At 38.8% G+C, this 13,311-nt stretch overlaps 1 protein-coding gene across 7 annotated transcripts in view; it reads right to left on the bottom strand.

Moving 5' to 3' along the window:
- Window positions 1–632: 632 nt before the first annotated feature.
- The window catches only part of ATP2B1 (ATPase plasma membrane Ca2+ transporting 1), a 93,387-nt gene continuing 80,708 nt past the window's right edge, over window positions 633–13,311 (bottom strand). For 6 of the 7 annotated variants that reach the window (XM_066634606.1, XM_066634611.1, XM_066634608.1 and 3 more), the window contains 7 exons: window positions 12,283–12,474; window positions 11,948–12,161; window positions 11,245–11,456; window positions 8,012–8,119; window positions 7,402–7,584; window positions 6,997–7,083; window positions 633–3,627 (listed from right to left, as the gene is read on the bottom strand). In XM_066634606.1, the coding sequence (XP_066490703.1) occupies window positions 3,316–3,627; window positions 6,997–7,083; window positions 7,402–7,584; window positions 8,012–8,119; window positions 11,245–11,456; window positions 11,948–12,161; window positions 12,283–12,474 (1,308 nt within the window). In that variant the 3' untranslated portion in view covers window positions 633–3,315. The remainder of the gene's footprint in view (window positions 3,628–6,996; window positions 7,084–7,401; window positions 7,585–8,011; window positions 8,120–11,244; window positions 11,457–11,947; window positions 12,162–12,282; window positions 12,475–13,311) is intronic. The other variant, XM_066634612.1, reaches the window with a different exon arrangement.

The raw sequence follows: 13,311 nt of genomic DNA, 5'->3' as shown, positions 1-13,311 counted from the left end.
TTGGTATACTATGCTATTCTCCCATCAAAGAAGCTAGGCAAGGGAGTGAAACATGTCAATATAAAACTGGATATTGAAAGTCAGTCACCTCCAGTTTCCAGTTTTGGTTTCCTATATCAGAATAAAGAAAACAGAAAGCTGAAGATTAAGGTTATAGAAAAATATAAGTTAGGAGCATAACAGCAGCAAGCTAAGGATCTGATAGCAATTACATTGTGGACAACTAAGATTGTAATCCTATACACACCTACCCAGAAGTACTGAGTTTAATGGTTTGAAAAGATGTATAGGATTGCAGAGTAGTTCACAATTCATTAATCTGAAATTCATTGCATTGGGACTTAAGAGATTTTTATTACCGTGTTTGGGCCCTTTGCTCACTTAACTGAAGTTTACGTGTTTTTTTTTTTAAATAAGGATCTATTAATTTGGTTAATAGCCAATTTCATAAACTCAAAAAACCTTAATCAGTACAAGCAAGATGCCTTATTATCCAACCATTACAGTATACATTACATTACAGCCTAAGAAACAAATGTAGAGCAGGCTGCTTACTTTGAATAAAGATATATATATTTCAAATAAGATACTCTTCAAAAATTTCAATTCCCATCCAGACAGATAAACAGCACATTTATTTATTTAAGTTACATTGAGCAAGGTAAGTAAGCCTTACAACCAGAAAAGCAATGTGGGGCTCAGCAGTTAAAAAGCGATAACGATTGTTTTGATAACTGTAACATGATGTTATGGTATGTTGCTTTCACAGTAGTAATTGAACAAGTATTCCTGATTTTAGATTTCACTTACACTTGCTATTAAGACTCAATGTACTGCTCATCAACAGGATCAAAAAGGATAGTTCGTGTACAAAGTCTACAGTTAAGTTTCCTCCAGAAGGTCTGAAATGTAGAATTCACAGTAGATTTTGACATTAGGATGTAGCCGTGACTACCATTGAGACAAAAGAAAAAAAAAAAACCAGGCTTGTGTTCAAATATCAAGGTAAAAGATTACACGGAATCTCACATAGTTGGATAATTTCATCAGTTAAATTCCAATTGTTATAGACAGTGCAGGCACTTTCCTGCTAATAAAAAAGAACATCTCCTAGTTCAAAATATATTTCTCCTTCAGGTATAAGGTGGAACCTCTGGAATAAACTGCCACATAATAAAAATATAATGTGACTACAAAGAGTAAAACTTTCCAGGTAGGATTTGGAGAGAGTCCTCCATGAAACTTTAGACCAAGGTTGACAGTGGGATGCAGCGTATAAAAGCCTTCAGGAAAGATAGGTATTGCCCATTGAGGAATTGTTTGATCATTGTAATCCCAATTCAATTTCAAAGCTTTAATTGGTTCCATTTGAAACAATGTGCTCCAGAGGACTACAACCCCAAAACTCATAAAAATAGCTGCCTCATTCTTGATGTTTAATTCTGCACCCCTCATATATGGTGCACTCCTTCCCTCTTCCAAGTCACTTTCCTTCAAAACTATTGTTCTCTTAACTGCGGCAAGTTAAAGCACACCTTCACAGCTGAGATATGTGCCAGGGTGCTTGGTGAAAAAGGCACAGCTTTTACAAAACAAAATTTTTATTCAACAAAATGATTCCAAAGAGTGAACTCTGGACACCTTCAGCTGGGCTCAGGACACAAGAAGCTAATATTAAGGAAGCTATTTCACTCTCCCAACTTGGAAGCGCTTTTTATCAAACTATCTGAGCAACTTATTTTCTTCAGTATTTTTACTCCTGATTTGGCTCCACTGGCAAAAGCAAAATGTATCTAAGACCTTCAGGAAAAAAAGAGGCTGAAAAGAAAAGCCAAAAGGAAAATGTAGTGTTAAAAAAGTGCTTTTTTAAAAAATCCAGTTTGCTCAGGAGTGTAAATTATACAGCTTCTTGTTAAGTGGTCAGTTTTTGGCCCCCAGAGGATTTGTTACAAGGATTGCCAAAATGTATCATATGACTACATTTCTAACCCCCCTCCCAATTTATCAATTTAAGTAGCCAAGGGCATTATAGAACACACTGTACCACCAATATCAATTCTTAGCCTTGAGAAACTTTCTAGACTGATCTATTTTCAGGTCTTATCTGTTTCACCAATGAGAATATTTTAGAACCATTTTCATGATCTTCCATACCAGATGAAGCCACCAAAATCCAATTTATAATTTTGCAAAGGTCCTGAATCCTGCAAAAACCATTAATGCATGTTTTAACAAAAGGGAAAATTTATTTTTACAAATGAATTTCAAAAACAAAAACATGAACACTACCTATTCATAACTTACCAAATGTCAACAGCCCTCATGCTGTAGGGATACTAAAGATCAGAAAAATAAACAGCTCCACTCACAGTTCACCAAGACAGCACTAATCTATTGTGTTAGACAAAAACAAAAAGGACTGAAATTATGATGTATTTTGATTTAATCCATTTTGCCTGAGATAACAAAAGTATTTCAAGCAAGTTCCATCACATTGTCCTGCATTAAACAATCCTCTACTAAATTCTGAACAGAAGTTATTCAATAAGTTTCTCAATTTTTAAAAATTTAACAGTTGTTTCAAAACCATTAAGTAGTAAATGTTTAAGAAACTAATTAGGACAGAGGCCATAACTTCATTAGAACACCACTGCTCATGGTTTTTACAAAGCATTAGTGTTATCTATTTGGCTATTAGTAGTAGCAATTTTATCTACAATATTTAACAAGGTAAATTGCAGGCAAAAATTTAGTACAGTTTCAATAGAAACACCCTTTCCTGAAAATACAGCAGTATTTGATGGACTAATTTTTTTTTCTGCATCATTTATAAGGAAGCTTCCCATCTATGAACAGGAACAAAAAAGTATCTACAAACCTTGTAAACAGATCTGTATCATTTATAAACATAAATAATCCAAATTATTAACAGCCAACAGAAGAAATTAAAGTATCAATTCAGTGATCCAGGGTTTCCTTGCCCTTCTCAGCCCTCTCCTCAAAAAGGAACGAGAAACTAAAGCTCTGCTAATGCACTCTTAAGGGCTATTCTTAAGTACAACTGATGATCCACAGGTCACTTATGCCAAGTTACTGTTTATCTGTCAGAGTTCATTATTACTCCCCACCCCCCAAAAAGCACCCTCAAGTCTGGCAGAAAGCTTTTTTAAAAAAATAAATCTACATTCGTACAAGTGTATCTTCTTGTTGAAGTCCAAGACAAGAATACCATCTTGCCCATCACAATGAGTGAGAAGACCCAGTTTCAATTCATTCCTTTACAATGCAGCTAATGTGTTAACATTCAGCTTACAATCAGAGTGATGTTTCCAAGCTATGTAGTGGGCTCCCTGGGGATGAAGAGGTAGCAGACTTAAAGTCTGTTGTAAGATGAATTCCACTGTCAACCGCATTGTTATTTTTGTTGGGAGAGGGCGGAAGAGGAATTGAGTTGCGTTTTGTTGGAGCATCATCTTCAGCGTCGGTATCGTCAATAAGGGGAATATGAGTCTCAGAATCTTCTATTCTAAACTCTGGATGTGTCATAAAATTGTGGATTGAACTTCGTGTCTCAGGTTTTTCTAATCCTTCATATAAGGAACTACGAAACGCATTCACCACTCGGATCTGAAAGCACGAAAATCATAAATGTCAGTGTACAGTAATAGTATTATTATTAGTGGAATACGGTTTTATGAGTTTGAATCCACAAACAGCTAGACATGAGTGAACTGAGTTTGTATGTAATGCAGTGGAACTTGCAATAAACTGTAAAAAAATGAAGAGCATTTAAGTAGAGCACTGCCAGGCTACAGTAGGAACACACACATAAAGTGCACTGTAAAAAATGCAAAGCCCTACTAACGACTGAAACTGAACTATAATTGCCGTTAACATGGGCTAAGCGTTCAAAAAAAATGAAGCCAATCTGAAAAGTCTGGTCCAATTTCTCCATTGCACACACAATTGCAACTAGGTCAAAATGTTAGCATTTTGGAAGTTAAGAGCACATGAATGACTTTTCCCCAATTCTGGGAATAAAAATTCTCCGACTACAAAAAAAGTCAAGCAAGTGTAAGTAGAGTGTCTAAATGGCTTTCTCCCAATATCATGCAAAAGTCACTCTAACTGTAAGTATTTGAGTATATGCCCCAAAGAACGCTTTCATATAATTGTACCATGATATGCAGAATAAAGAAGAAATACAAAACCCTGCCAAGACATGCAATTATTTTCTCCTTCTGTGAAATGATTAATTTCCATATTCATGGCACTTTACAAAAAGAGAGAACACAGGTTCCTGACACAAGGGGATTAAATCTAGATACTGACTCAAGGGATATAGAGGAAGGGGGAATGGAGATGGAGGGTTAATGGGAACAGCATATGTAATTGTTTCAGTTATACATACTAAAAATTACAGTACAGAATGGGGACTAACACTGTGACAAGGGCATGTCAGCCACCCTCTCCCCCCCCCACACACACAATTGATAACAGGATTCATGCAGACAACAGATTTTAATGCACAAAAGCATCATAACCCTAATGATGCAATCATCACTAAACACCAGCTGAAGTAGTATGAGGCACTTGAGATTCCATAATTTTTTGCATGCTGAAATTTCCCATTCTTCTGCAGCCAAGTGAGGCTACTTGCACAGTTATCAAAAAAAAGTTGAGAACTTGCACATCTCGGTATGCTGTTACATTAATACCATCAGTGGCTATTAACTTGGCACCAACTTCAAAGTTCCCATTTCTTTGTGATATCAGATCATAACTTTTCTACCAACATAAAATCTGACCTTACTCCAAGTAATTTTTGCTGTATTTTGGTCTCTTGCCTCCAATATCACACTTCCAGTTTCCATTAAAAAACATGCAGTGGAATCCTACAGGTATCTACTCAGAAGGTATTTATTAGATGGTAGCTAGGATGCATAAGAAATAATGTCATGGTGCTCTCATGTCACCTCTTTTAGTTTACCAGGTGCCAGGTCAGCCACTCCATTAGACAACTCACTTGTGCAAACAAACTGCTGAAATGATCCAACCACTGTGCTGCCTGTGAATGGTCTATAAGCATGCTGTGGGAGTTTGGGAGTCATATTTTTAGGTCCATTGGGGGATGTGAATCCCCAGCCAGCAGTGTGGTATGACTTGTCAATTGTCAAAAAAAACCGATGGTTTTCCTTGACAATTTTAGTGTGCTGTGAGATGAAAAACTTTTTTTCCATTCACGAAAGGAGTCTGTCTTGTTCAGTAGAGCATTCTTTAAAATTCTTGTTATGAAATAGGGTAGACACATTTGCATAATCTTATCCTACATGAATACTCATGTAAAAGCCCAGATTTAAAAAATAACTTTCCATAGTTCACATTTTGAAAGAAATCTCTTTTCTCTCCATTTTGGATCACTGTTTACCAGTGCCTTGAAGTAATGTAAAAACCTGATGTGTTAAATGGCTCAGAATTTTGTCCCCTTGGCAATGTAAAGCTTCTTAGTATCACATCAGAGGAGGAAATTCTTCCTTCTTCTGAACAGGCATATTACAAAACTAGAGAAACCATAATCAGGGAAGTCCATTCCCTATTAAGCTGCTAACAAGGAGATCAGTGATTTTCAACCTTTTCAAACCAATTATCAGGAAGCAATAAAGGGGAGAGTTGGTTATCTCTACACTTCTAGTGGTAAGGGACAGTGGAGCCCAGATGAGAACACAGCTACCAACTATCCTATATTAAAACCATTTGATTTAATGTACTGTACTACATTTGCTAGTATGTTGATATTTGGCATTTCAAGCACACATAAAAACAAAGCAGACTAACACAATAACTGAAATTCAAAAGCATACAAGTGCCCACAGAATCCAGGTTTTTGTAGACCCCAATAGCCATGGTTTCCTATTAGTGTAAGACCTTACAAAAAGACCTGCTGATTCTTTCCTTTTGAGTTCCAGGGAAAGAACTGAAGTTCTTAATGAAGAGTACTTCTATGAAATATTTCTCAGATCACGGTGCTTGTGGAGTTGGGCAACTTTTATATTTGACTAAAGCTTCAAATCTAAAAATATTTTTCACAACTGTCTAAAGATTGTGAACATAAGAATTCTAACTTACCTTAACAGGCTAAATCTATTTCAGCATAAATACCTGTAATTCTAATTTATGATTATTTTTGTGACAAAATATGCTAGGAGAAAAAAGAAGCTTTATGGACTGTTCCCAAGGCATCCTAGAAAGAAATGCTTGCAACTGTATGAAGAAGTATTTGCAGCTCACTCAATAACTGCTTAAAGCAACATTTAGTTTCAAGTCAAACTCCTTCCCTCCTGTAAACTTCAAATCAAGCAGAGTGCATAGGAAACAGTAATGCTATAAAAAAGTATGTTCTTAATGGTTTAGGGTCAAAGGGATGTTCATATAATGCATTTGTTTCAAGTTTTATTTGCAAATTGCAGTTCTTCCTTTCAATATCCAACTATACTGAAGTTAAGTTAGGCTTCTATTTTCCATTAATTGCTCCTGAAAAGCACCACTTCATTTTGGATGAGCTTTAAAAAAGGGGGAAAAATGCTTCAGCAAGTTATATTGTATATCTTCTTGTATAAAATTTACATTTGAAGGCATATACTCAAATACTTATAACAGTTCTACCTACTCCCCCTTTCCCCCAAAAAGGCCCCTGTGCAAAAATGAAGGCACAATATGCGCAGGCTCACAGCTTTCATTGTAATTTTTTTTGCAACTGTTCCACCTGTGTTGTAGCCCTCGAGGTTAAACAGGGTTTTGAGGACTCCATTTTGTGAAAAAAATGAAAAGCCTTAATGATGAATTTAAGGACTGAAGGAGAGAATGAAAAACGTTAGGTGTGTGGATTAGGAAATGTTAATTTCATGCACTTAGGAACACACACTCACACCCCACAGTAGTAGAAGCAGTAGTAGTGGAGGAAAACACTACATGTGTAGGGGTAGAAATATTTGTTACATCATGATGCTGGCTGGCGATGGAAGGTTGCCGCCTTAGAGCCCCCTGAATGGAAGTTCCACTCTGGAAAGCATTCACTACATCCATCTGCAAGGAATCAGAGATTGTGACAGCTTGCTCAGCAAGAGAAAGAGCGAGAAAGAGACAGAGAAAGAGAAAGAAGCATCCCATCTATAACACACAAAAAAGTTAAGAAAAAAGGCACTTTTACAGAGCAGGTCAAGAGGCAAGGGGGGCATTCAGAGATGAAATAGAGAAGTTGGAGGAATTCAAGAGCCATTCATTTCCCCATGTCAAGAAGGAGTGCAGTCGCACAGATAGGACTACCACTCAAACTGAATATTGAGAGCAATGGAAAGATAATCCCGCAACCCTCACCAGATCCTACCTTTTCCAAGACCATACCTGAGTTTGTATTCTGTTTAGGCCCCTAAACCACAAGATCTGACCACGCCGTAGTTCCCTTTCAGCATGATCAATCTCCTCTACATCTTCAGCTAACTCTTCTTCTGGAATCTCCTCTTTCTGTGTGCCATGGCCAGCTTCCTTTAGGAATTTCAAATGGCTGGTTGGAATTGATGATATCAACTACAGTCATGAAAGAAGTCAACAGGTTTATAAAAAGCTAAAGCACCGCACAAGCTGCATTTAGAAATTCATTCTGATAAAGTATCTAGTTTGGAATTATCAAACATTTACTTAATCTTCCCTTTGTAAGAAAGCAGGAAAGAAAGTGATTTCATTTCACTTAAGTTTAGGGGGTGGAGTACAGGCAAGTGGAAACTAACCAGTATTGCAACAATACTAGTGTATATTTGGATGCAATAAAATTGTCACAATAAATAAATAACCGGAAGTGATAGGAAGACATTAAATATGTTTTCCCCAAAAAGCAACTGAAATTTTGAATGGAAATAAAGTGGCAAGGATTAAGTTGCTTATAATGGAGGGAGGGTTATCCTAGAGAACACCACACACAATAACGGCAAGTGGCTTCACCTAAAATATTCCTTACCTGGCCCCAGAGAAGTGTTCCCATTCCAAGAAAAATTGACCATAGCCATTGTTCTACCGTCAGCTCTGAACAACTGAAAGGCTTTCCACCAAACTGTACAATAACTATCTGTTAAGACAAATTATGGGAGTTGTGGGCTACTTTTGAGTAAACAGCAATTCATGTTAATAGCTTAATCAATCCTTTGCACAACTCAAAATACTGAAATACCTTTCAACAGCTACACCATAGCGGTGTTACTGGGCTGGGCTGGCACCCAGTGCAGAGCTTACTCGGAGCCTTGGCATTCCGGAAGCTGGGGGGGGGGTGACACAGTGACATTGTCACATCATTGCATCACCTCCAACTGCTTCTGGAATGCCCCAATTTGGGACCAACTGGAGGCAAGGACAAGCAGGAGGTTTGTGTGGAGCTCTACTTGTTGCTCTGGGTCTCATCAATGACAATGCAATGAGGACCGAAGACTCGAGTGACAAGGGTGCCATCCCCTGGCTGTGTCATGCTGCCTCCTGGAGTACCCCAGTCAGGGTGGACTGCACCAACCTCGGGACACCACTGACCACAGTCAAAAACTTCCATCTAACTTTTAAGTGATTTTAAAACTCCCAGTTACTAACTGAATGTATTTTGAACAGTATTGCTGGTGAAAGAACAAATTCAGCACTTCCCCATTCAGACATAAGAACAGCCCCACTGGATCAGGCCATAGGCCCATCTAATCCAGCTTCCGGTATCTCACAGTGGCCCACCAAATGCCCCAGGGAGCACACCAGATAACAAGAGACCTCATCCTGGTGCCCTCCCTTGCATCTGGCATTCTGACATAACCCATTTCTAAAATCAGGAGGTTGCGCATACACATCATGGCTTGTACCCCGTAATGGATTTTTCCTCCAGAAACTTGTCCAATCCCCTTTTAAAGGCGTCTAGGCTAGACGCCAGCACCACATCCTGCGGCAAGGAGTTCCACAGACCGACCACACGCTGAGTAAAGAAATATTTTCTTTTGTCTGTCCTAACCCGCCCAACACTTAATTTTAGTGGATGTCCCCTGGTTCTGGTATTATGTGAGAGTGTAAAGAGCATCTCCCTATCCACTCTGTCCATCCCCTGCATAATTTTGTATGTCTCAATCATGTCCGCCCTCAGGCGTCTCTTTTCTAGGCTGAAGAGGCCCAAACGCCGTAGCCTTTCCTCATAAGGAAGGTGTCCCAGCCCCGTAATCATCTTAGTCGCTCTCTTTTGCACCTTTTCCATTTCCACTGTCTTCTTTGAGATGTGGTGACCAGAACTGGACACAATACTCCAGGTGTGGCCTTACCATCGATTTGTACAACGGCATTATAATATTAGCCGTTTTGTTCCCAATACCTTTCCTAATGATCCCAAGCATAGAATTGGCCTTCTTCACTGCCGCCGCACATTGGGTCGACACTTACATCAACTTGTCCACCACCACCCCAAGATCTCTCTCCTGATCTGTCACAGTAGTATGTTCAACTATTAAGAATGCTTAATAGTATTCTATTACTACTATTCTATTAATAGTATTCTATTAATACTAGAATACTATTACTACTAGAATACTAGAATACTATTAATAGTATTCTATTAAGTGTTTGTACTTACAGCTGTATTTAGTAGGCTTTTGTGGTTATGGAAGATGGGTCGCTGAAAGTGCAACCAAATTATGCTTTCTAAATGCCAGTGTGCAGCACAATCCTGAGCAGGTTTACTAACAAGTTCAATGCAGCTTATCCAAGTGTGCTTAGAATTGCAGCCTTAGAGCTTGGTCACTAAGTGCGTTCAAGTCAATTCCTTTCCCCCAGAAGTTATGGTGCCTATTTAAATTAGCCACTTAGAAGCAATATTAACCTACCCTTACTTCAGCAAGCATAACCAACAAATTACTCTCTAATTTTAAAGACCCACGTGAACAAACTACTCAAGCAAATATTGCTTAAGATGATGTGTCCATGCCAGAGGGAGCTTATAACACTGGCTCTTATGAGAGCAGCAATGACCTGAGAAGACTGTTGGAGTGGCCCCTTCCCCACCATCCCAGATGCTGCTTGAGACCTGCATGTCCTGAGGGGAGGAAAGAAGAAGCAATATCCAGGCCAGAGGGGGCTTACAATACTGGCTCCTACAGAGACCAGCACTGGCTTGAGAGTTTAATTATTGCATTGTACTTCTGAAAATATCAGCCACCTTCAGAGGTAGCAAGATGGGATATAAGTATCTGGATAAATAATATTAAGCAAGCTACTAAAGTTGGGTCTGTGAATGCACTAAAGTAATGCAAAGAGATCACAGTAATACTGTTAACTCTTGAAGATTTAACAGATTGGTAGGTTTTCAAGACTACCAGCACAACAATTATTCAACTTAACCCTAATGAACTAATAGTTTTAGTTCAGAAGGCAGTATGAAATGGTTTGTTTGGATGGATGGCAAATACAGGTGAGCACCACTTAATGACCTTCCCCTTAAGGATGGACCAAATATACAACAATGCTCAAAGCACAACAAAGAGACTCTTAATGAGGCAATCAGGTCTCCTATAGCCTGCAGCAGAACATGACATAACAAAGAGGCTCTTAATGCAAAGAGGCAATCTATCTCCAGTAGCCTGTGCAGCCAGCTAGTGTCTGGCAGAGAGTATCTGTTTACACAAAAGCACTAGATAGGACTGAACATTAGCTTAACAATGTAATTGCATAATGGGGATTGGAGAACATATCCCTGCCCTTAAGCAATGCACACCTTAGCTTTATCATGATCTATCTAGATCAGGGGTCTCCAAACCCCGGCCCTGGGGCCAGATGTGGCCTGCAGCAAGCCTCTTTCTGGCCCACGGCCAACTTCTTGTCCCCTGAAAGCGTCTGGCCCACTCAACTGAACATGACCAGAACTGTGCTCTGATTGTGTCTGCATGGTGTTCTGAGGGCCAGAGAGGTTGAATGAATGAGCCCATTCATTCATTTGTTCACTCATCTAAGTTCCATCTCTAATTTATTTATTTAAATTTTATATTTAATTTTTTTTTCCGGCCCTCCACACCACACCAGATATTTGATGCGGCCCTATGGCCAAAAAGTTTGGAGATCCCTGATCTAGATTGATCACTTAACTAGGAATGCCCTATCCTGACACTAGCTTTTATGTAAACATTGACCAATGGAAAAATACTGTCAAAGTTGTTGCATCAAAGTTACTAGTTGTCTACTTACTTGTACAACAAATGTGCCAAGAACTATAGTACAGAAGATGGCATTATTGAAAATTCCTTCAAATACATTCCTTTCACCATGAATTTTTCGGGCATTTATTTCATTGAAAAGCTGCATCATCACAAACGTATTAAATACAATAGTATAGTGCTCTGAGGGAGGAGCGTGCAGGGGTGCATTTCTTCCACTATCAATATCAAAGATAGTTTCACCTGTGAGGAGAAAACGATAGAGTCTCAGTACCAAGGCAAATGCAGAATTCTTAAGAACGTAACAGCCCCTTTGGATCAAGCCAAAGGCCCATCTAATCCACCTTCCTGAATCTCACAGTGGCCCACCAGATGCTTCAGGGAGCACACAAGACAACAAGAAACCTGTATCCTGGGGCCCTCCCTTGCATCTGGCATTCTGAGGTAGTCTACTTCTGAAACCAGGAGATTGCACATACCCCCATCACAACTTGCAACGTGATGGACTTTTCCTCCAGAAATTTGTCCACTCTCTTTTTAAAGGCACCCAGGCCAGATGCCATCACTACATCCTGTGGCAAGGAGTTCCACAGACTAATGACATGCTGGATAAAATTATTGTGTACACTGTACAGTATTGTCATAATATTGAAGACTTATATCTGAAGACAGAAATTTTTATTTCAAAAGGCAATCACAATAAAATAGTGAGCACAAAAATCTACGACTCTTACCAGCAAACAGGAGTGTAAAGACAACCACAAGCTGATAGAAAGCATGTCCAAGAATATTCTTCATCATTGTGCGCGAGATGAGGGGCTTATTTCTACCATAAGGTTTTCGCAACAAGAGAGCCTCCGTTGGTGGTTCCGTTGCCAGAGCAAGTGAAGCCAGTGTGTCCATTATGAGATTTACCCATAACATCTGCACAGCTTTAAGTGGAGAATCCTATAAAAACAATGTTTCCTAATACATAAACACACGTCCTAAAAGCCACCAAGTTGTAGCAGTTAAACATATTTCCTGTATTGAAACTTGGTATTACACTTTAAAGAACATAAATACCTACTTGTGTAATGCATGCTCCTGTGAAAGCAACAATTACTGCTACTACATTGACAGTAAGCTGGAACTGAAGGAATTTCGAGATACTGTCATACACATTTCGGCCCCACATAACAGCTTTAACGATGCTTGTGAAGTTGTCATCTGTAAGAATAATATCGGAAGCTTCTTTAGCTACATCAGTTCCAGCAATACCCTGAAAGGAAGAAAAAGAAGTCACAAGTAGCATATAGTATCACACTGCATTTAAACGGTGTGCAGATTTAACACTGGACAATTGCCAAAATCATGTTTTGCCCAGCCCTCTGTGCACACATTTTGTCACTGTTGCGTATATGCAACGTTGGGCAGAAATGGCTTAATGCAACTTTTCAAATTGTACACCATTCTGAAACTCAAGTTTAACCAACTTCAAATACTAAAACAATTACATGTCATATCAATTTGTTAGGCTAGGCTAGCAACTATATTATTGAAAAGTAGGGGCTGATCATAGGAAATAGCATTAAGAACTGCTATCAGCCTCTTGACCAATTTGTTGGCACTATAATGAGCACGCACAGCCTGATCTTATGGAGACTTTGGAATAAGTTCCACTAAATTTAGCGCAACTCATGCCAATGTGAGCAGAGCACTACACCTATAGATTTTTCAAGATTTGTCAGTCTTTCCTGCACTCCTACTGAGCAGGGTTCCTGATGATACATGGCACACAAGCCAGTTAAAACCATTTAATCCATTCACATAAACTTTAATACTAGAAGAACATATTAAGCTCTCTTTTCTTTCATCAACACATTGCACATTTGTATTGAGGAAGGAAATACAATTTCCTAGCGATTCTTGAATAAGAATCACAAATAGCTGCCATTCTAAGTTTCTTTTGCCCCAGAGAGAATATTGTAGAAAACTAAGAAAAGCTAATAGCAATAACACAGGCAAACACACTTTTTGCTTCCTTAAACATTACACCAATTCCTGGGTATATTTGGGGTGCTGATTCCAAAAATGGCATCCATTTTGCTCTATCATG

This window comes from Tiliqua scincoides, chromosome 7 (assembly GCF_035046505.1).
Source record: "Tiliqua scincoides isolate rTilSci1 chromosome 7, rTilSci1.hap2, whole genome shotgun sequence".
NCBI lineage: Eukaryota > Metazoa > Chordata > Lepidosauria > Squamata > Scincidae > Tiliqua > Tiliqua scincoides.
The sequence above is the reverse complement of the archived record's forward strand: the minus strand, read 5'-3'. Positions and strand labels throughout refer to the sequence as shown.